General features: G+C 41.4%; 1 protein-coding gene and 1 long non-coding RNA gene across 5 annotated transcripts in view; both read right to left on the bottom strand.

Moving 5' to 3' along the window:
- Positions 1 to 4: 4 nt before the first annotated feature.
- LOC308383732 lies at positions 5 to 4,666 on the bottom strand. Its single transcript, XR_013969212.1, has 2 exons — positions 4,479 to 4,666; positions 5 to 3,039 (listed from the first exon to the last, which is right to left on the bottom strand). It is a non-coding gene; the product is annotated as an uncharacterized lncRNA (long non-coding RNA).
- A 1,455-nt stretch (positions 4,667 to 6,121) lies between these two features.
- The window catches only part of col15a1b (collagen, type XV, alpha 1b), a 54,484-nt gene continuing 36,743 nt past the window's right edge, over positions 6,122 to 23,862 (bottom strand). For 3 of the 4 annotated variants that reach the window (XM_080861725.1, XM_080861723.1, XM_080861722.1), the window contains 27 exons: positions 23,625 to 23,762; positions 23,401 to 23,454; positions 23,291 to 23,317; positions 23,118 to 23,159; positions 22,752 to 22,814; positions 22,254 to 22,289; positions 22,007 to 22,090; positions 21,771 to 21,836; positions 21,545 to 21,580; positions 21,284 to 21,346; positions 21,085 to 21,174; positions 17,624 to 17,659; positions 17,469 to 17,522; positions 17,019 to 17,075; positions 16,652 to 16,711; positions 15,916 to 15,960; positions 14,553 to 14,634; positions 14,356 to 14,381; positions 13,942 to 14,040; positions 13,635 to 13,779; positions 13,474 to 13,538; positions 13,237 to 13,368; positions 12,158 to 12,253; positions 11,943 to 12,017; positions 11,560 to 11,757; positions 10,885 to 11,000; positions 6,122 to 8,884 (listed from right to left, as the gene is read on the bottom strand). In XM_080861725.1, the coding sequence (XP_080717851.1) occupies positions 8,662 to 8,884; positions 10,885 to 11,000; positions 11,560 to 11,757; positions 11,943 to 12,017; positions 12,158 to 12,253; positions 13,237 to 13,368; positions 13,474 to 13,538; positions 13,635 to 13,779; positions 13,942 to 14,040; positions 14,356 to 14,381; positions 14,553 to 14,634; positions 15,916 to 15,960; positions 16,652 to 16,711; positions 17,019 to 17,075; positions 17,469 to 17,522; positions 17,624 to 17,659; positions 21,085 to 21,174; positions 21,284 to 21,346; positions 21,545 to 21,580; positions 21,771 to 21,836; positions 22,007 to 22,090; positions 22,254 to 22,289; positions 22,752 to 22,814; positions 23,118 to 23,159; positions 23,291 to 23,317; positions 23,401 to 23,454; positions 23,625 to 23,762 (2,208 nt within the window). In that variant the 3' untranslated portion in view covers positions 6,122 to 8,661. The remainder of the gene's footprint in view (positions 8,885 to 10,884; positions 11,001 to 11,559; positions 11,758 to 11,942; positions 12,018 to 12,157; positions 12,254 to 13,236; positions 13,369 to 13,473; positions 13,539 to 13,634; positions 13,780 to 13,941; positions 14,041 to 14,355; positions 14,382 to 14,552; positions 14,635 to 15,915; positions 15,961 to 16,651; positions 16,712 to 17,018; positions 17,076 to 17,468; positions 17,523 to 17,623; positions 17,660 to 21,084; positions 21,175 to 21,283; positions 21,347 to 21,544; positions 21,581 to 21,770; positions 21,837 to 22,006; positions 22,091 to 22,253; positions 22,290 to 22,751; positions 22,815 to 23,117; positions 23,160 to 23,290; positions 23,318 to 23,400; positions 23,455 to 23,624; positions 23,763 to 23,862) is intronic. The other variant, XM_080861724.1, reaches the window with a different exon arrangement.

Below are 23,862 nucleotides of genomic sequence, written 5' to 3'. Positions count from 1 at the left end.
AATGTACTTTGTACAGTAACATTTTATTGGAAAAAGTTTACAAGAAACCTGTTCTTGCCAACGCCAATAACATGGCTAAAACTCATAACCGTATAAGCTGCCCTGTAACAAGAATGACTCAACTTTTAAAACAAACTTATAGATCTCATACAGTCTTGTTATGCATCAGTATACATCAGTGACTTACTGTAAAGACCATGAACACTGGCTATTGTGGTATCACATATTCCTTCAGTGTCATCTATGGTATAGAAATAAAAACAAGTGTGAATGACTGAGAACATATATGCATACAAATAAAAATGCATAATTTCTGGCAGTAACAAGACATTTTTTCAGGTGTTAAGATTAATACTATATCTGAGAACATGACAATTTGGCATTACAAAAGGATGCCTGAATAATCACAGTACTTGACCACTGCACTGAAGTGTACAGTGTTTATTTATGATCTCAGTAATCAATAACCATCTTCAAAACAGACTGAATCCTTTAAGCAGCTTGAATCAATTTGATGGATGAATAACAGGTATGCTTAGAAACAATATGACATTAAGAAAATACTGGAATTTAAAAAAATATTTTCACCAACTTTATATGGAACCTTTGTAATCAACAACAAATGCCAAACTTTGATACCTTAACCTACCTTAACTAAAAATTGCATATACTGTAAAGCAAAATGTTTTCAGACATGACAAATGCTAAAGTATAAAATTGTACTTATTCCTTTTACAATACAGTGTCGCATAACAGCATTACTTTTACGTTATAACTATGTTCAGTTTTAGCCCTGACCTAATAAGAAAATACCATCTGAATGAATTAGTCTTTCTACTAATTACTTACAAAAGTATTTGACTGTGCTGAGCTCTCACACCACACATGGTGCATTAAAGAACGTTTAAGAGCAGTTTAATTATAGTTTATAGATCTTAAGTAATCTTTCTTCATGCTTTTGCTGAAGGTTTCTGTCTTACAGCTGGAAAGCTTGGATTTGGTGAAGACAGCTCTGGATATGGTAGTAAACAGTGTACCTGTTCGTTTTGTTTTGTGACTGTATTATGTAAAACTCAAAATGATAAAAGAAAATGAAATATTAGCCAAAACTAGACTTCTAACAGAGATGAGAAACTTCTCTCTAATTAAAAAAAGTATACTGTATAAGTTCAAAATACATAAAAATACATACTCCTAACATCTCTTTACAGTTATGCTCTAGTGTGCATGAGCAGTTCAAATGTAGCGCATTGCTGTGAGAGTCTAAACAATGTCCATCACCCAGACATTACTTTCAAGAACTGCATTAAATTCAGAACGAAAATCTGGGGAGTTTTCATAGCTGTTAGCTAGCTGCAGAACATTCCCACACGTGCGTCCGACTGGTCTTCTTGTAAACTCTGTCATATCTTGAAATTCCACATAAATACTGTTTGTTACTATAAGGTCAGATCCGGTGCAGAAACGCATAAATTTCTGAAGTTTAATGTTATCCAGCTCTCTGATGAATCTTTTGAGATGATATTTCACTTCTTTTTGTTGTGGAGTCAAATCCACAGCAAATTTCAGCAGCTGGCACACTTTTTTTGAAGTTGGTTGCAGTTCAGAGAATAACTTGGTCAGTCCCTCCGGACTGAGGGAGATATGGGGGTCGATGATCTCCTGCCAGCAGTCAATAACAAACATTGGTTTTTGGACAAGCTCTTTGTGTGCTATTTCATCAAGGATTGTAGGAAGAGTCTCAGCAGTGATTCTTTTTCTACAGCCATAACTGTCAAGAATTTCCACAAGATCATCCAAGTCAACTGCAGAGAAATCTTTTACTGCTTCCATCAAAACATCACATTCTTGGCTGCTGACAAACTGTAGAAAGTGTGCTTTAAGATCACTGTAAACACCACTGAAAAGCACTTGTTCCAGAAAAGGGATTGCAAGTTTATTTGGAAAATACTGACATTCTTGGTAACCTTTCAGGAGTATTCGCCCAACTGCCTTCCATTTTTCAGCAGGAAAATCATGGCGAATGAATGGCACTTTAACGGTTGCACCTAGGGTGCATCGCTCATAAAATTCATGCCAGAAGCATGTGAGTACATCTCTTAGTATTCCTGATCCAGTGCCTGGTTCTTCTGTGTTGTCTGGAAGTATGCGCTTCACATTCAGTGTTTTGGTCAAAATCTCCTCATCAGAGAAAGCAGTAATCATGTCATGTAAAGTGTCAGTATGACGTATGGTGATTGTTATTATGTTCTCTGAATTAGGTGGACTGAGGGGTACAAGAAAACCCTCATAGACTAATGTGTCTTCTGTATCTTCTTCAGCATCAAAAATTGGACCAAAAGTAATTTCTGGATCATCTAAAATTTCTGAACCAGCGATGACTTCATCAAAATTACCCCTGACTTCCCCCACTTGCAATGGATTAATATCACTGCCACTGCTTTCTGAGACAAACACCACTTCAGATGTCTCGCTGGCATCTTCTTCAGGATCTTTTGGTTTTGTTGCAATGTAGAAGCGTAACATTGTCAGTCTCGCTGCCTCATACATATTGCCAATAGACTGGCAGGTATCATCAGTAAGGTGGTTCTGTTTAAAGTCCCAAACCTCAAACTCAAAATCTGTTTCACATCCCTTAGGAGATATGCCATTAGGAAAAAAAAGTTTCTTTCCTTCCTGAAGAATATCTTTTAATCCAGCATCAGTGGCCATTTGAATTTTTCTAGTGCCACCTCCCTGCTTCGCTCTCACCTGTTTGGCTATTTTTCCATCACAATGTATCCATCCTATCTCAACATTGCGTGTTGCTTTTTGCTTCTTTGTCTGTCTTATTCCTGCATCTGTATGTGAAGTGTTCTCCTTTGGACTTTCTTTTCTGGTTTTCATTTTCTCACGAAGTTTTTGCAGAAGTCCTAGTTTTCTTTTTGACAGTGGTTGCTTGCTTTTGCAGAAATTGAAGACGGCAATTCGGTCTCCGTACGAGGGAATGTAGTTTGCCAAAGTTGCATCATCCATCAGCGCTATGACGTCACAGTCAATCTGCACACAGGAAGAAAGAAAAGACAGTCATTTTCTGCAACATTTACGCTGCAAAGCAATATTACAGTTAAGCCTCTTAGGCCTCGTTAATGCCAGTAGGAGAGTATTGACTGTAGTTATCAGAAAAGCTATCTATTTTATGCAGGGCGAAACACAATAATGAAAGAAGCAAACTAAGGCATAGCCTTTCAGTAAATAATAAATCCTCTTCTGTATTTAAAAAAAAAGCGGGACTTGATTGGTTATGATGTAGGTAGTACGTCTTCTAAGGATGTTCTACGACACTGTGGTGGCGTCTGCTGTCTTTTATGTTGTGGTCTGCTGGAGTGGTGGAATGGCAGAGAGGGACAGGGGGAAACTTAACAAACTGGTCGGGAGGGCCAGCTTTAGCGGTCTGCTAAAGTCCACTGAGCAGACTGGGGAGGAGAGGATGTTGTCTAAGCTAACATCCACCATGGACAACACCTCCACGCTCTCTGCATGAGACTGTACGACCACTGAGCAGCTCGATCAGCAGTAGACTTTTGTGTACACGCTTGTGTACATATCTCTGTACATTTTTATCTGTACATATGAATGTTACTTATGTATGTAAGACTATAATGCAGAGTCATAAATACACAGTCCATTTAGTCATTTAAGCAAAGGTATTACACATAGAACACAAAGTAACATTGTAAATCAGTCTTTGGCACAATATCGGGATTATTTCGTTATTTATTTATTTATTTTTGTGTTTATGCGAACAATATGCCTGATTTGCGACTTTCTGCACTTCTATTGGTTGTGCGAACAAACGTCACGTCACTCCGAGGTCAAAGTTCAACCCGGCAGCGCTCCTCAGCCAGCACTTTTATATATAGGAGAAAGATGATGTCATTCTGACATTATAAACAGTTTGCTCATTTCTTCCGACACTGTACCACTAACGTATACACAGTTACATGCACTACATTAGTTTGTGTTAGCTAACATGTTGTGAGGGGATCGTCAGTCGGCCACCGTCAGAACAACAACCGGGGCTGTGTCGGTGGCTGTGTATGAACGCCACCCATTTTTCTGAGTGAAATATCCGCATAAACATTCATTACAGCTTCTCTCCTCCGCTGTACTAAGTGTAACTTACTTGTACACATCAAATATATCAGTGATATTGGCAGGCGGCTAGCATCTGTAACACAGCTCCGCTTAACTGCCTTGAAAAACTCTGAAATAGTAGAACAATAAAATAAAATGCAACGAACCCATCTGGGATGATCCTGCGATCAACAACAGTTAAAACGTCAATTCACCTAGTATACTGTAACATCGTGAAACACGTTCATTCCTATATAACATTATAAGCTAACAAGCATGCTAACAGCTAACCGTAACTGTACCGTAACTGTTTTCCTGTAAAAATAGGAGACACCAAACTATTTCTCTTTTTTGTTACTCACCTTCTGCTCTTCCATTAATAAAATAGCATCTTCGGGGACCCCTCGGCCACGCAAAAAGTCACTTATATCCACCATATTTAGTGAATTAGTTCTCCACCTGCCAAACTGGACACATCGCTGTCACCGAAGCTGGAAGCCTGCAGGTGCCCACCTCAAAATTCTGAGATTAAAGTCAGAATTCTGAGATTAAAGTCAGAATTCTGAGATTAAAGTCAGAATTCTGAGGAAAAAGTCAGAATTCTGAGATTAAAGTCAGAATTCTGAGATTAAAGTCAGAATTCTGAGAAAAAAGTCAGAATTCTGAGATTAAAGTCAGAATTCTGAGAAAAAAGTCAGAATTCTGAGAATAAAGTCAGAATTCTGAGATTAAAGTCAGAATTCTTTTTTTTTTCCCAGTGGCCCTAATCCTCTTCCGTAGTTATGTATGTTAGTAGATGAATTCTCATAAACCTAAAATTAAAGTTTGTTTAAAAATTTTTTTACAGTTACAGACAGTGAAATGGTAAAATTACTCTAATAGTATATATTTATGATGATGATATTATTTATTATTATATAATCTCAAAAAATAGCTAACTGTACCTTTAAAGGTAACAGGGAAGAGATCCGAGAGAAGAGCCTGTGGTATGTCAAATTAGACCAAAGTTTGACTGAAAAGAAGTGGCAACATGTCTTATGAAGTGATTAATCCAGATTTGAAATTTTTGGTGGATGTCAATCTTTGTGGAGGAGGTTAGGAGAGAGGTACAACTGTGACTGTAGAACCATCTGTAAAACATGGTGGAGGCTATACCATGATTTGGAGCTGGGGATCTTGCTAAAACTGATGGAACTATAAACACTGAAAATACAGTCAGATTTTGATCCAACATGACAGTTATCCCAAACACACTGCTGGGTAGAACCCAGAGTTCAAGGTTCTAAGAGAAAACCCAACTAAAGTCAGCCAACATCCAAAGATCTTCAGTATGTCCTTCAAAACACAGAACTATTTCTGAAATGACAAGAAAGCTTGCCTAAGAGAGATCAGGCTGCGCTGCTTGTGTTCACAAGCTCTACTTTTGCGTTATTTCGATGTACATTTGGATGATTTAGTACATTTCTGTGCCCATTTCCTGTTTTCCTAGCAAAAAAGAAAAAATTGCACATCCACTTGTCTAAACTTCATATAAATGAAAGATTAAATATGAATTCATATTCACACAAGTCTGGTGCTTTCAGGGGCTTTGCTGCAACAAGCCTTTTGAACTGGTGTGACCCATTAACCTATTAGCTAACAATGTTAGCTAACAATGTTGACTAATAGGGTAATATTAGCTAACATTTTAAAAATTCCTGATTACTAATTACTGTGACTGTTACAACATGTTTTAGCCTCTCATTGAGAACTACTACTGATACGTGATGCATCTGCAAACTGCTAACTGTGGGGGAAAGAAATTGGTTAAATGTACGATTCCGAATATAAAATGCACTTCTTCAAAGCTAAATGACAATGCAGCAGTTTACATAAAAAGCTGTTTTTTTTGCTAGCTTACCAATGTTCTCGTTGGTTCTTCTGCATGACATTTGATGATTTTGTTGAACACATGTTGGAGGACATAAATGAGCCACAACTTATAAAAAAAAAAAAGCAAAAAAACCACCACGTGACATTTTATTCAGTGAGCACCAGTCAGTCAGTACAAACCGTCAGTTTTTTCCTCAGAACCTCAAGTTTTGTTTGAACAGAGACATTAAAGTCAGACAACAGAAAAACAAGCTACGCCTCAGTGAAAGCGCGGTGGGAGGAGGCCTTCTGTCTTTTAGTGTGCTTCATACAAAACCTACAGAGTAAAAAATAAACAACACCTGAACAACACACATACATATATATATTTATATACATACATGTTCCAACCTCACACAACCAAATCTGAATGTGAGCTGACTGTTTTCACGCTAGGTCCTGCTACAGTACATATTAATGTTGATGTCCACTCTAATATTGTTACTTCAAAAGAGATGTGTTAATGGTGAACTTTTATTAAAGGACGCAGAACAAAAGAAATTGAATTTGTAGGACTAAGCTTTGGAAAAAAAATGGTGTAAACAAAACTGGTGGTTTTACAGCAGGGGGCATCATAGTGCAGTTAACCTATGCTGAAGCCTTCAGTATCACCTGTACTTTTTTATTGTTGTAGTCTTATCATGCTTTAAAAAAAAGATTAATGTTTTCAATATCAGATTAAAATGTAATGTTAAAAAAAGGAAGAAAACACAAGGACAAAGGCTATCCGACAGGCTACACTGTGACAGATCAAGGACGAATTTAAAAAGGATTGTCCTTGTTAGTATCACTGCTTTTATATATCATAGAGTGCCGTCAGCTAAATCCTCATAGAGCTGTAAACCTCAGTCCCAGCAGCAGTGGAAGTCAGTTGACCAAAAGGAAAACAAATCCACGTCGTTAGTTACACTTCGCCAATACAAGTTTGGACCCTGCTTTGCAGAGCTGCTGCAAATTTCCATGATGTGAATCTCCCATTCTACATTTCTAAGGTGCTCTACCAGATTGGGATCAGGTGAACTCATAGTCATGTTCAAGAATCAGTTTGAGATTACCTGTGACCCTATCACCTGAATGTTGAAGCAGAAATCAAAACTCATCAGACAAGGCAAGGTTTTTCCAGCCTGCTACTGTGAGCCTGTGTGACCTGTAGCCTCAGATTCCTGTTCTTAGCCAATAGGAGTAGCAGAGGGTGTGGTCTTCTGCTGCTGTAGCCAATCTGCTTTAATGTCATGTGTTCAGAGATGCTCTTCTACATCCTTTGTAACAAATAGCTATTTGAGTTACTGGTGTCTACCTATCATAATTTTCCATAAACCCTGAAAATCCAGTAGATCAGCAGTTTCTGGAATACCAACAACCGTGCCACATTCAGACTTAAACCTTTCTTTCTTTTTTCACCTTTCTTCCACATTTTGGTGTTTGTTTTAAACTTCAAGTCCAGTTGACCATGTCTACAGTTAATGCCATGAGATTGATGACTAGTTTAACCAGTATATCTAATGAAGTGTCTGTTGAGTGTTTTTTCCCTGCTTGCCAAATCCCCCATTCATCCGTCATTCATCCCCGGATGTAAGAAATTAACACTCGTGCCATTTTCTGGTGACACATCAGTCATTAGTTAGTGACTAAAGTCTAAGACGTGTGTACAGCTGTTTCCACATGCTTCAAATGTGTTTGGGAAACTTTGGTACCAGTGAACTCAAACACACATTGGTTCATTTTGACTCACTGTGGCATACACTGCCCTGCTGCTGACGCACAGGCTCACTAAAAGCATCAGACGTAGCTCACAATGAAAGCACGGTTTCAATATGACTAATATTTGAATTGACAGCCCCTGCTGTTTAAAAAAATACTGACACGTTTTTTTTAATCTCCAATAAAGTACATATATGATTATGACCTCATTTTAATTTGAAGCCCTTCATTCTCACTTGGTCTTGCAGACAAATTTATGCATGGTAACTGTAGCCTGTTTGATGCAGACGGCTAAGAAAAATCTAGACACGGACAGACATGTAAGACCCGCAGGCTTAAATCCGGCTTCGAGTGGGAACTAAACATGAAACCAATACAAAGAAAACTTAAAGAGGACCTACTGCTCTTCCTTTTTTGTCTTATTTTTAAGCCTAATTCTATCATATTTTTGTTGTTACAGTGTTACAAGGATGACCAAATAATGAGGCCAAAGGTTCAGTCTCTGGGCCTTTTAATGAATTTGAGAGGATCTCGTCATATCGCAGTTCAGACTGTGAGTGTAAAAGTCCCGCCCACCTGCTACTGAATTCTGAATTCGGTGTTTATGAGTGGCAGCCAATCAGAAGAAACTTCTTAGAAGGGGCGTGGCTGCACTGAAGTGCTTCCTCAGTATAAGATAAATAAGGATTACTTTGGATTGTGAATAAAGCAAAGTTACTCTAGCACAGTCCAAAAATAAAAATATGGAGCTGGAAATGAGTATGGTAAGTCCTCTTTAAATGTGAATGCATGTTAGTGTGGGAGTGTTTCTCGGTATGTTTGCATGTGGGAGCTGAAGTACATCATTATGTGCCCGCATGTGTTTCCCATTCATGTGTCACATCTTCTACTTAGATCATGCCTGCATGTGTTTATGTGTGTGTGTTTTTTTGCTCAGTTCCTCCTTTGATGCATGTTGCCCACATATGTGTTTTCTATACACAGCACTACATAGTGGTTGGAGCAGGCGCGCACGTGCTGCCCTAACAGTCGTCCCGTCTGCAGCAGGGCAACCTGACCCGTCACCGCCATGTCCGCTGTCCTCCAGGCCTCGCAGTAGTTAGTGGTCAGGCGGATGCCCGTGGTGCTGGAGCCATGCCAAACCAGCTTCTCTGGCCTATGGGAAAACGGAGAGAGACTTGGTGTGGATTTTACACAGACCGTCCCTGTGCTATAGCAGTTTAGGTAAAGACGGACAAATGGAAGACAAGGGCATTGAGGTCGACTGCAGCTACTTCTTTGAAGGCAGTTCACAGCAGAAAGAGCCTGTGTGTGTGAAGTTTGCACATTCTTGTGTCTGAGTTCTCCACATGGTTTTGCCTGTCCAGCTGGAAGACTGACCAGTATTCTTCTTTACAAGGAAATATTGAACTTACTGGGCAGCTTTAGTTAATGTTTTCTTTGTGCTTTAAGATGCACTGTTATACAACAGTTCAACTTTTTGCTACTCCTGTCTCCTCATTATCTAAAATTAGACAGGTGCATCATCTCCTGGTGCCTTGAGGTAAGAAGCTTCCCATTCGTGTGTTATTAGGACCAAACTGAATCCGAGAGTTACTCCTTATGAGCTCCTAACTCTACAACTAAAACTATAATTTTGAATATCACTCTTAGCTGATTGATAAAACTGTCAGGCTAATGCAACACATGCCTTTGCTTTTCTGTGCTTCTTAGTTCATCGCATGGCATACACTGGCACAGATTAGTGACAGTAGGAAAAAAAAAATATTTCTTTGGTTTATGAATTCATGAAGTCTGCTCACTGCGGCCTGAGTTTATTGGTTTAAGAACGCTTGTTAAAGTGTGAAAAATCTCACCACTAGATGTCAGTAGATTGCAGTCAAATGACTTCTTCTTTTTTACCCTTCTCAATTCAAGTGCATAATCCTAGCTATGGTGGCTACTGTAGGACAAAGTCAGCCAAAAGCATAAAATTTAGAGTGTTTACCTCAGCTGTCAATGCTGGTTGAGAAACATCCATGACTATTTAGGCTGAAGGAGGCTATAAAACTCAGAGGAGTCTGATGCAAGCTCATTTCTGACCAATGACGGGGAAACTGAGGTGAGTTAGCTGCTGTTAGCTGCTGTTAGCTGCTGTTAGCTGCTGTGAGTTAACATTAGTGAAACTTTCCTTTAAGTGGCTCTAACACTGTTGGCCTCTGACACTTATTGAATAAGCCCGTATTTGATGTGAAAATGTAACCAAACTGTTTATCGGGGGCGCTGATTTTTAGGACATTCGAGGCTAACATTCTTCATAACATTCATAACTGGGTGTTTAGCTGGTTCTTTGCAGCTGCCTGAAGGCAGGAGGGTCAGCTGTCTAAGTAATTCTGAAAATATTGGGTGTAAATAAGCAATTCAAATTTGCCTTTATGAAACCCGAATGTCTATCAGTTCTTTCCTCTTGACTGGCATACTACATATGTGGCTGGTCACTAATCACATACATAAAACACAATCAGGTGTAATGGCAATGTCCATCGTGGCCGTTGTGTTTATGGAGATGGGGCAACATGGCTGCTTTTACAAACCCACTATGTGTTTTTTGCGGATTATTTCTAAGTTTATGAGAATGGAGTCATTTGTTTGAAGACAGAACAAACTCAAACGCCTGACTGTACCTTTAATTAAAAATGCCTGTGACTATATATGAGAGATGGATGTGACTATTGATGACTTTATTCATCAATAGTCCAGTTCAACCAAAGTTTATCTGGCTTTATTACCTTTTCATAACTGACCCCCCGAATTTATGCAGGCTGACAAAGAAGCTATATATCACCAGAACCTTCTGTGAGTTGAGGAATGGAGCAGGATTTTGGTATTTCTGATCAATTTGCCAACTGACTGAGAAAACTGTTTTTTCACTCTCAATAAAAGACAACAAAAAAACTCTCCATCTTCCATCATGTTCTCATAAATGCTTAAAAAGTGCTCGTAAATGCATTTGCCAGTCCCACTGTTCATCTGAGTGAGAGCTGCTGTCCACATGTACATCATAAAAATCGTTCTATTCAGCATTTTAGCCCAACTGGAACTCCTAAATTAATCATTTTTGGCAAATGGCATCATTTTTCATTCCTTTGCTACACATACTTTCCCCCACCCACTTACCAAGCCGAGTCACTCATTATATTGCGTCCATCAAAGGAGAAGATGGGTGTGGACGGATCAAACACGCCTCCATTCCCAGAGAAGATGGACATCCAACTATTGAACAACACTTGACCCTGAGGGCAGGACAGGGGGAAAAACTTGCTTAAGAAGATGCCAACTGTTAAAAATAATGTGTTTTAAATGAGAAAAACAAAACCCCAGAAAATATATCACTTCTACTTTGTGGAATAATCTGTTCTTTGTTTGAAGAAAACCACATAATGCACTCAGGGTTAAGGTTTGATATCCGTGTAATTCCTTTGAATTTGGGTCTAATTTCTGATACCTAAAAATACTACTACTAAAGATGTAGGTGCAGTGGAACAAGGAAGGAACAATACTTCCCCTTCTTAGATTATCACAACTGTTATTATAGTATGTCCTGTAGAGCATACTAACTTCCCCTTCTTACAATGTTGTTTCACAGTGTTACTAGGGGTTTGCAGGTTGTATTATAGAGTATCTTAAATTTCTCTTCTTACACTACTTACAAGACATATTTTTTTGTTTTCTATCTTTTAAATGTGCCACTCGCTTTTACTCTCTATTTTATTTGATGCTGAAAATATTCCTGCTGGAAAAGAAAGCCAAGTGTTGCATCATGTATTGTGTAGTGCTATGAAACCTGCTCACCCTCAGATTAACCACGGGCATGTCATTGCGGTCAGCCTTTCTGACAATGGTTGCCAGGTCCTGAAGGTGTGATGAGAGGAAGGCTCTGTATGTGGAGGTGAGCCCCACGGCGCGTGCCTGTTGGTAACACTGGAAGTCTGCTCCGCGGATGCCACGCATATCTCCTTTGAGCGGGGCGTTCAGTGCTACGAGATGAAGCTAGACAAAAGAGAAATGGAGCACAAAGATTAGAGAAAGTATTCTCAGTCATACCTGATGTGCTCTTCATTACAGATGAAATATAAAATCTGAAAGGCCTCCAGTGAGCCAATTCATTTTCACCCTCTGGGTTTGGAATTGGGCTTCATTTGTGATGAGTATGCCTAATATGTGTTTGGACTCACCCCAGAGACTGCATTGAAATGCTGTGGTAGCAGGTTATAACTGTGCTGGTATCCTCTGCTTCCCTCCTGCAGCTCCTGTTCAACAAAAAAGTTGGATAAGTGTGTTTTTAAAAAACAAAAACAAAAAAACAACAACTTTGAATTAATTTTTTTTTTAAGTTGCTTTCAAAGTTCTGTTCAGTGAGGTTCCAGTGTGTGCGCATTGGTGTTTGGACCTGGCTGTGCATCCTATGGGCTCTACTCCATTCTCCGGGTCTGCTGAGGGACTGAGATGTGTCTGATGAAGGTTCATAATGGATTAACTCTCCGAGCTGACACAGAACACACACACACACACACACACACACACACACACACACACACACACACACACACACACACACACACACACTGCAGTTTACTCTTGATGTCAGTGAGACACAAACTACCACCAGCATTAATAGGACACACTGGCAAAATCCAAAGAGAAGAATACAGTAATATTTGTATTTTATATAGTGTTTGATATAAAATGATGTCCAGTCCAGCATTTTTGCACATAGCACTTCAGTTATTCATTTAAATAAATTATTGCAAAGTCCTTTCAATAAATATTTGAGCAAATAATCGGAACAAATAACAGACAAGTGAAAACACAAGACAAGCTTACAAAATAATACATTACTTGAATAATCAAAACAAAACACATATATGTAATACTGAACACACACAATTGAAGCATTTTGGGTCAAAGTTGATAAGTGATGCCCATCATCTCTGGCTGACGGTAATCCAGAGGAACCATTAGGTACTTTCTGTTCGCATTCTTGGCATAAAATGTCTCCTTCAGGTTTGGAAACTCTAGGCCAGGGGTGTCCAACACCAGTCCTCGAGAGCTACTGTCCTGCGGCTCTTCGATGCATCCCTACTCCAACACAGCTCAATCAAATGGTTTGATTACCTCTTCAGCAGCCATCAAGTTTGGCAAAGGCCTGATAACAAGCCATTCATTTGATTCAGGTGTGTCGGAACAAGGATGCGTCTAAAAGCTGCAGGACAGTAGCTCTCGAGGACTGGTGTTGGACAACCCTGCTCTATGCTATACCGCTAAAAGCAGTTTGAAGGAGACTATAATGTTGCTGTTTGCACATGTTTGAGACGTGTGGTGAAACTCTACAGTACAAGAGGACAAATCAATTCTTTTGGACAGTGATTTGAAAGTAGAAGCTTCACAGGAAGATGCAGCGGACGATGATCTTATAGAGGATATTATATCCTGAAAGATATTGAATCTTTCTGGTCTCGTCCTACACACCTGGATCTTGTGCCAACCATTGCGTGCTCTGATGTACAGCTCGCCTCCCCTTTCAGACACATATGCCAAGGTACCTTCAGCAGCATGGTGTGCCTCTTGGGTGAGGGCGTGGATTGTCTTATAGCTGGTAACCTGAACACAAACCATCAGAGCATCAGTGATGACACTTTAAAATGTTAGCTAATCATTTGATTCTCCATTTATTCCAAGTATGGTTACACCTCAGCAGTTTCTTACAAAGTTTGCATATCCTGGAGAGCCTGGTGGACCAGGAGGACCGGGAGGGCCGGGGACACTGACAGCTGATGACAACACAATTACTTTAAACTCATAAAATCAATACACATGTAGTACAGGCTGTGACTTGGTACTTGTTTTAACTTTATAGACACACATACTTGATCCGTATGGAGGGGGTGGTCCTGGGGGCCCAGGAGGGCCAGGCGGACCTTGAGGTCCAGACCGTCCAAATCCTGGAGGTCCAGGCTGACCAGGAGAACCAGTAGGACCCATTGGACCAACAATGGATTCGCCTTTCGGACCCTAGAGAAACAACAGAAGAATTCAATTCATTGTAAAAGAGTGGTATAATTTGCACAGCTTTGGCCAGAAGCCGGATCAGCTTTTACAAATAATCATTTTAAAATATTTTTTTAAATAACCTCCTGTTCTAGAATAGTATTTTTACCACATAGCTTAACTTACCACAAGGCCTGACCTCCCTGGGATCCCCAGAGGACCAGGCAGGCCCGCATCCCCTTTTTCTCCCTTCTGACCTTTGTATCCCTGATCACCTTTAGTCCCCTGAGAGATCAAAAGAGTACTCAGGATTCACCACTCTGCCACCGTCAAGGTGCATTTCTAGTGTATTAGCACATATTTCAGTCTTAAATGCTTAACAAGTGCCAGTTTGTCAGTTTTAATGTTTTGTTTGTGCGTTAGCTTGGTTTTATAGTTTAAAGTTGTTACATCTGAGAAGTTATACATTTAAACTACCGTACTTTGAAAAGTTATTACTTCCTAGATTATTTTAATAATTTGTCCTGATACGCAAAACCAAGCAGATGTACTTTTTTTTTTACCACGACTGTGTATTATGTGTTGTACGTGAGTACTCACCACATTTCCATCTGGAAATGTGAGCCCTAAGAAGAAAAATTACACATATCAAATCACACAAAGCAAGCAGCAGAACATGTGGTGTGAAATGTCAGCTGATAGACAGAACTTCCATATACTTTGGCCTCATGATACATTGACCATATTTAAAATGAACTTCCACCACTGTCCACTATCCTGTCATCTTAAGATCTCACCAGGAGTTCCTGGCTCCCCAGGTAATCCCTCATCTCCTTTGTCTCCTTTAGGTCCGGCTGAATGTCCCCTTGTCATTGACTCCTATGCACAAATACATCGTCATTGAGATAACATTTGTGTTGGGAAGCTGGCCCTTATACACATTTACAGTCGGGTTACACAACAGAACAAACAAGTGAACATCAGAAAGTTAATTTGCAAAGTCAAAAGTCACAATCAGAGACTATGGTAAAAACAATGGATTATTGTAAAAAAGACAAGCAGATCAAAGCTAAAAATTATTGTCAGGATTACATAAACACCTGTTAAATACAAGGGATGCATGCTACAGACTGCAGCACTCATCCTGGGTTAAAATGTAGGATTAAGGTTCAAGCAAGCAACGTGTTATAAAAGGCTGATGAAAAAATTATGGTGGATTTAAGCTTTTCATTGAAGGATGACTTTTAACAAAAGTCGACTTGAAGACCTCCCAAAGCCCTCTGACAGATGGCAGAGAGGCCATTTACACAGAGAATGTCCTGTTACTGCACTTCATTAACTACCTAAAAAACATTTTTAATTCCAAGTAAGTTTAGCCAAGCAGTCATCGTGGTGTTTTCAGCACACCATGTCTCCACATGGTGTCACTTCTAAGAGAAGGCTCAACCAAACCAAACACTCAGCACCACGACAGAAGGTACTGAAGGTCACGAACCTTCTGAGAACTATCTGAGAACACGTAGATCAGAGATGGGTTTATCATTATTTCATTACAATAAGAAAAAGGTTGTTAAAAATAGAAGTGACCACCTCCACACAGACTGTTTTTTTTCTCCAATTGATTGAACCAATTCTGATCTACATGCAGTAAAAGGATGTCTGTTTCCTTCTTCTTTTCAAAGGTTTACACAGCATCCTCTTCCTGAGACGATGATTAGGGGAAGAAACAGAGAAGGCAAGCAGAATTTAGACCCCGCCCCCCTTTAACATCTGGCATATCAGTGTTTGTACTGAGTGGAAAGATTGGATTGAAGTATAAGTGAAGTAAGAGGTACTGATGGTACCAAAATATATGAATTGGTCTTTGGGTAATTTGAAGAAAATGTTTTTGGTAATCTAGTTATGAATCATATACAGAATACAAAACAACCACAAGTTAAAGCCAGAGGAATTAGGGCCAGCTCCACATTCATGTTGCCTTTTCAAAAACCATTAGGAGAGCAAAGAAGGACAAAATGAAGGGAAGAAAAACACGGAGAGGAAATGGGGAATGGGTTGAGGCCCACACCAGAGAGCTGCCATGCTGTGACACCCTCACACCAACAGAACCACCAACTTCCAACTGAAATGAACCAATCAGATGGTCAGACTCAGACTTACTCGTCCCATTTTGCAATGCGGTCTGGGGCGCACCGGGAACACTGTCTTTAAGATTCAAAGAAGAGCAGCGGAATCAGACTACAAGTCAATCACCCACCATGTTAAATGAGTCACGATCATAACCTGCACACGAGCATTAGTCATGTTTTTCCACGTTTACCACTTTTTATGTATAAAAGTTTATACAGAGAGACAATCGGCTGCTTATAACTTACTGAAATTTTGGCAGCATTTATTAAAAATGTCAACACTCTTCAACAAGCAGGATAAAACTCGTAACTAGTCAGGAAAATTCAGCCAGACATATTTTTAAGGTACTCTAAGGTGGTGAGTTAAAACCAGTGAGTAAATCCTGAATTATGAATTGAGGCAAAAACCATGTAAGATTTGGTAGTTCTGGTTTGCAATATTGTCAGTTCTTGCTGGTTATATAAACTGGTATTATTCATAAAAAGACTTGAACCTAATCAGAACTAATACTTTTGCTGTCCGCTGATGTCATCGTGCACTCTCTATGCTGTCCCTGTCTGCTTTGCACATGTGTGAGACGTGAGAACAGTAACACAGGGACACAAATGATCAGTCATCATTCAGAACCAGGTCCTTGCTGATGTTGACACTCCCCACCTATTCTCTGGAGTTTGAGATGGAATTAATATAGGAAGTGCAACTGCCTTATAAACTGGCCAGTAAATATGCTAGTGACTGATGTTTTGCTTCTCTGAGTCATACTTACTCCATTCAGACCAATAATTCTTCCTGGAAGTCCAGGTGGGCCGGGAGGACCTGGAGGTCCCTGAGACAGAGAATAAAACTATTTGTAACAAATATGATGTCGCTACAAACACACATACAAGAATGGCAATGACTATTCAAAAAAAATGATTACAATGATGTCAAAAACGGCCTGCCAGTGTCTGTGCTTATGTCTGAGTCTTGGTGTGTGAATGTATATTGAGGATTAATTTAGACGGGCCACGACATCAACTTCGACACATCAGATCAGTTTCATATAAAATGCAACAGTATACTACTCATGGATGATTTAAGTGTAAAATAATGCTCTCTCTCTCTGCAATCCCTTCATGCCTTAATTCTCTTACCGGTGGGCCAACAGAATCTCCTCTGTCACCTTTCCTCCCTGGGATACCAGGTCGCCCCTACATAGAGGGAAGAACGGAAAAGCTTCAGTACTTTTGGCTCAAGAGGTTTTCCCAAACACTGAACAGAATCCATTGGACTGTGAGTGCATGCATGATAGGGAGAAAAGTGTTTGAAGGCACAGAAACAAGAGCGTTATGAATGTAGTTCTTATATTTAAAAGTGAATCGAAAGGAGAAAACCACCAAGCAGCTTGTCATTTCCCATTATGACTAGTTAGGGAAAAAATCAGTATGCTGAAAAACATGACACATTGTTCTGCTAATCACTGACAAGTATATTCCACTCAGTGGTTCTGTGTTTCCCTTGACTTTCATGTGCAAGTTCAGAACACTTTTAACCTATAGATGAGGCGTTCATATCCTAATAATCAAACATGCAAAATTACTCACTGGTCGCCCGGGGAAACCATATTCTCCTTTTTGTCCAGGAGGTCCTATTGGACCCTGAAATAAACAAACACACACTTATATTCAGTGTAATAACATACATAAAGGATGAATGTGTAGCAGAAATTTCCTTACTGTGATGTTCTCATAAAACTCACCGTAAGTCCAGTAGGTCCTGGGAAGCCATGGTCACCCTGTGCACAGTAAAGCAGCAAAATGTGAGAATTACATAGGTGGAAGTAATGACAGCGGTGGGTTGCTTTCATAGTTTCAGACTAGTTCTTTCTATAAAATAACAAAGATGTTATTCTAGGTCATTCTTTTTCATTAAAAAACCCATGAAAGGTCCTTAAAAGCACTTAGACCTATTTATACCTTGAGCAAATTTCAGTTTCAACCTTCATGGCACCCTTGTTAACAAAAACTAGGACTTGCATTATTTAGGGACCGAGGTTAGTATTCTATGTTAATAGTTCATTTAAGGAAAGTGGAAGGCAGAGAAGGCAGTTGAAGTGGCAGAGTCACGTATAAGACAGAAGACACTGGTGGGGGTCTTAGCAACAGGGAGAACAGGCTTGGGGTACTTCCGAAGGCCCAGGTCAGCAGGGCACAGGGAAAGGAGAGACACCAGCTACTCCAGGAAGAGGTCCGTGCAGGTGAGGAGGATGAGCGAGTAAGCAGGGCCGTAGGACTCAGGCGGCAGGGAGCGTGGACAAGGTGAGACAGTACCTTGCAGTGCAAGGTCACCTGAGCAAACATCATTCAGGCGGACTTCCACCGTGTCTGATTCCTCGTGCAGGCAGTATACGACACCCTGCCAAGCCCAGTAAACCTCCTTGTGTGGGGGAAGAGCAAGACATCTGCCTGTCCCCTGTGGTCTGGAAGAGGCACCCTAGAACACCTCCTCAGCAGCAGCCCGACGGCCCTGGCTAATGTTTGGTATCATTAGCATCATGACCAGGTGCTCAGAGTAGTTGCTGAGCAGATTGCCTCAGCAATCAACACCAGCAAGCACCATCACGCTCCGAAGAAGGCAATCTCTTTCATTAAGGCTGGAGAGAAATCCCAGGCATGTCCACGGTTAACAACCGGCCTCCTCAACACAGCCTCTGATTGGCAGCTACGGGCTGACCTGGGTAAACAGCTAAAGTTCCTCCAGCACATAGGACAAGATGCCGGCGCGCACAGATGCAGCGGCTCTATGCTCTCCACTTAGGTGCCTTTCTTTTTCGTTTCTCCTCTTTTTCTTCTTCTTTTGTTTTTCTTATTGTAAAGCCAAATTTTCCTACAACCATCTGGAATCATGCAAGATCGGATATAACAGCCAGATCCCCATTACCAGTGATTATCAGAGGATGCACAACATCCCCCCGGAGATAGCGAGAACATCGGGCGCTCCGTGGATTGTTATCGGCTCTGCCAAGAAACGCAGGCGGCGGAAGGAACGCAAACAAAAGCGGGGATGCCGGTTGGGCCTGCTAGCCAGGCTAAAGAAGCAGCCTTTCAAACCACTGCTCCCGAGCATCTTCCTGACCAATGCACGTTCGGTCGTCAACAAAATAGACGAACTGAACCCACTTCTCGCCGCACAGCCAATCGTCTGCGACATCCTGGTCCTCATGGAGACATGGCTACAAGAGGGAATTCCTGACGCCTCAATGCAGCTAGCAGGCCGCACAATGCACGAACACCAAGATCATCGCCACAGTCTGCTCCCCGGACATAGAGGCAATGTCTGTCATGTGCAGACCTTTCTACTTGCCCAGAGAACTGCCTGCAGTGCTAATAACAGCAGTCTACATACCACCAGACGCTAATGCTAGCTCAGCCCTTGCACACCTGCACGACATGATCTCCGAACAGCAACGGACATACCCAGAGGGAGTACACATCATTGCAGGGGATTTCAACAGAGCATGCTTAAGAACTGTGCTGCCTAAATTTGTACAACATGTGAAATGCCCTACGAGTGGAAATAACACCCTGGATCATGTTTACTCAAATATTAAGCCTACAGATGTGTTCCCCTCCCCCACCCGAGCATGTCCGACCACCTCTCCCTACTCGTTGTCCCGGCATACACACCACTCAGGAGAAGGACAAAGCCCACCATCAGAACCATTAACACCATTTCTGAGGAAGCTCTCGCTCAATTGCAGGACTGTTTTGCTCTCACAGAGTGGAGTGTCTTTGAACAGGATGACCTAGAGACTCACGCAACCGCAGTGCTGGGTTACATCAAACACTGCATGGACACTGTCACCACGGAAAAGCTGGTCCGGGTCTACCCCAACCGTAAACCCTGGATGACAAGCAAGGTTCAGGCACTGTTGTACTCTGCATACACATCTGGGGACCAGGACATGTACAGCAGAGCAAGAGCAGACCTTAAAAAAGGCATCAGAGCAGCAAAACTGGACTATTCACCCCCACCATGCACCCACCCTGCCCACAGCGTCCTCTGAGCACAGCCCCCACACATTTAGCCTCCAACAACATCAGGTCCGCAATGTGTTCAGAGCAGAGGAAAGCTGCTGGCCCCGACGTGTTAGAGTGCTCAAAGCCTGCGCCGACCAGCTGGCTCCTGTGTTCACCAGACTATTCAACCTCTCCCTGACACATGCCTCTGTCCCTCACTGCCTGAGATCATCAACAATAGTCCCAGTCCCCAAGTCCACCACCATCAGTAGCCTCAGTGACTACAGACTCATCGCACTGACTCCAGTGGTTGCAAAGTGCTTCGAGAAGCTGGTCCTAAAACACATAAAGGACTGCCTCCCACCCAGCTTCGCCCCCACCAGTTTGCCTATAAGGCAAATAGATCCACAGAGGATGCAATTTCCACCGCCCTCCACTCCACTCTGCATCACCTGGAGAATCCTGGGACATCAGTAAGGATGCTCTTCATTAATTTCCGCTCCGCCTTCAATACCATCATCCCAGACATTCTTATAGACAAGCTGGTAAACTTGGACTTTCCCCCCTCTCTAAGTAAAGACATCCCTTTGGCCAGACATGATCATCACTTCTGAGGCCTCAAAACATCTGATCATGCTGGAACTCGCAGTGCCATGGGAAGAGCGGATCGAGGAGGCCAATGAGAGGAAATGTGCCAAGTACCAGGAACTAGTGCAGGAGTGCAGGGGAAGAGGCTGGAAGACATTCTATGAGCCCATAGAAGTGGGATGAAGGGGCTTTGTAGGACGATCACGATCAGGTGGGTGTGGCTGAGGCAGCCAAGAAGAGGGCCATCCAGGCTGTGAGTGAAGCGGCAGAGAAAGCCACAAGGTGGCTGCGGATTAAAAGGGCTGATCCGCGGGTAGCTATTGGTATGCAAGTCGGAGCCTGATCACCCCCAGCTGGGTCGCCTGGGCGCGGGTGTATGATGACCCGAAACACCTGATGACCCCAGGATACATACATGCGTACCAATGCATCCAGGAGATGTTTCTTGCATAGGAACTGCATAAACAGGAATTCACTTAAACTAGTACAGGGACCAAACATTATTTGGCTCCAGCATTAGATACAGATTATTAAATACATTAAAGTCTTTCACCACAAAGTAACTAAATATATAGAAAGTCTTTTAGGGGTAAAAAGGTCACTTGTTGGCTACCTTTGTGCCTTTGGGCCCTTGAGGGCCTCTTGGTGCAGACAGGAGAGATCCATCAGCAGCAATTGTCACCCCTGGTTCTCCTTTCTCTCCCTGTCAAAATTAAATGTATGTTTATGTTGAGGAGAGGTGTTTAGGGTTGTTTCATAGGCATCGAAATGTATATGAACATGCTTTATGAATCTTCATATTCAGTTCTTACCTTAAGCCCTGCGGGGCCCTGGATACCTGTAGGTCCTATGTCTCCCTTTGGTCCCCTGGGGCCCTAGGAAGAGATGAAAGTTGGAAGATTAAGAAAAGGTTGCAATGAAATCGTGTGTTTAAAGATTTCTCTGGTACCTACCCCATTTAGCCAAAAGACAGCAAAAGAAAAAGAATCCAGAATAATCACATAAATATTTACATCCAGTTTTCCTGAATTTAATCATTTGGGACAAAAAGCGGTGTAGCAAAATGTTCTTACGGGAAATCCAGCTCTGCCAGGCAATCCCTCAGGACCCTGCAGCATGCAGACACACACACACATGCAGAGAAAAGCACACACATAAGCAAAAGCTCACCAAACACACCTGCAGCTGCAGCAAAAATCTTAATATCAGTTCATTTACGACCCCCTTCATCCATACTCCACGACGGAGCGGAACAACAAAGAACCTAAAACACACTGTAGTTCACTTGAAGCTACGCACCGTAGGCCCGGGTGGTCCTCTGATCTCTGTGACGTTGAGGATACCCTCTGTGACATTATAGAGCAGCTGTAGACAGAAGATATAATGATGACATTAGGGCACCTTTAGTATATTCAGAGATATGGAAAAAGCAGCATGTCTGCACAGCTACCACTACGACCACACAGTTGTTTGTTGGTCTGCCTCCATCTTAAGTCTTCATTCAATTAAATGTCATGTTGTGTGTTTGTGCGTACATCATGTACATTAATGACAGGTCCAGGAGCCCCAGGAGGCCCAGGTGGTCCTTGGATACTGAGGCCATCAGCTCCTCTTTCACCCTGCAATTCACATAATGCAGAATCATTAGTCCCTTACCAAAAACAGACATTTAGAAACAAACATGGTATTTGGAAGACATGAGAGGAAGCAACAAAACAGAAAGATGAAATGAAAATGATACAACAAATCACATCTAGGATAAAAGAGTTTTTCCGATCCTACCTTGGGTCCTGGACCGCCTTTCTCTCCTTTGGCCCCCTGTTTGTAAAGAGGAAGAAAATGTTGCACAGTGAATAAGTGAATAGTGCGAATTAATTTCAATGCATTCGATTTTATTTATATAAATCACAACAACAGTGACGCTACAATAATACCCCGCCACTCAGATGACACCCTGTGAGCAAGCACTTCATGAAAGTGGGAGTGGAGGGAGAGTTGTTGGAAAACATACACCATGTCCTCCTGGCTAGTTACCAAGGAGAATGGACCATTCAGACATTTTATCTGTAAAAAATGTTTCCTAAAATGTTGGCAAATTAATTAATTATAGATATATAACATAGCTTTTTGCAATATTTTGACAAGGTGCCTGTTCTGGAAGATTTTAGACTAGAGCCTTTTTTTGTCTGTATCATTTTTGCAGTGTGCAGTATTTGTTTTTTTTGCTGCTAACTACTTTTGAACTGCCAACCACCTCAGCCATCTAACACTGCTACTTACCCTAGGACCTGGTAGTCCAGCAGGACCCTGGAGACCCTCTGGTCCTGGTTCTCCTGGTTCACCCTGCCATCAGACACATCAGAAAATGAGGTAATAAAAAAGCTGCAAAGAGTGATGGTGATTTCACTCTAACGTAATGTGTGGCTCACGTGAAATATAACGTGCATTCCAATGATTAGAGAAAGTTAAGTTCACATAGATGAACTACGCTGTTTCATCAATGACCAAAAACACTTTAGCTCAATAGTTCTCAACTAGGTCATAAAATACACAACCTGTTGGCCACTAAATATAAACAATAAGTGGATGATAATTGATACTGCATATCAGAAACATATAAGTTGTGTCATTCCAAAATGAATTTACCTTGACAGAGAGCCCTGGAGCTCCTGGTGCTCCATCCTTACCCTACAGAAAACACAAACAAGTATGTTCAGTAAGAGCACCCTACTCAAAGAGTAACCAGATGTCGAGTATTAGTTGTTAAACATGTCATTGTAGCTATCTGTAAATTTGTTGAAAATTCATAAACAGATTACCTGTGGTCCTGGAGGGCCAGGTAGACCCTTAAAAGAACAAAAAGGATGCGTTACTTTATATGAATCAATAGATATACTGTACATAAACTCATATATCCCCTCACACTGACCTGTGGGCCTCTGACTCCAGTAATCTGATCAGTCATGCCAGATCCCTCCATATCCTGAAAACGAAGCCACGGTCTATAGTTATTGAGCTTCAATGTGATGAAAAAGACACAACCTTTTAATGTTTTCTACTGCAATTCTCATTTTCCTCTCGTTAATCTATATGAGGCTATATAGTAGCAGTGATATGTGGAGGACAGGTGATTAATAAACTGGGTTGGGTCACCTCTGCAAAGAATTTGGTTCCTGGAGGCCCTGGTGGGCCAGGAGGTCCTGGTGGGCCTGGAAGGCCTGTCTTTCCTTCTGGACCAATAGGCCCTTGAGGCCCTGGAATTCCTTGGACACCCGTTGACCCACTTTCACCCTTCTCAGACAAACAGGAGACTTTCATTAGTAACAACAAGAACAGGAAATGTATTTATTTGTGGGCTACCAAACGATGTGAACAGGATGCCATTTACAGG

Source organism: Rhamphochromis sp. 'chilingali' (assembly GCF_963969265.1).
Source record: "Rhamphochromis sp. 'chilingali' genome assembly, chromosome: 16".
NCBI classification, from domain to species: Eukaryota; Metazoa; Chordata; class Actinopteri; order Cichliformes; family Cichlidae; genus Rhamphochromis; species Rhamphochromis sp. 'chilingali'.
Note: the sequence above shows the minus strand (reverse complement) of the source record. Positions and strands in the feature narration are given on the sequence as shown.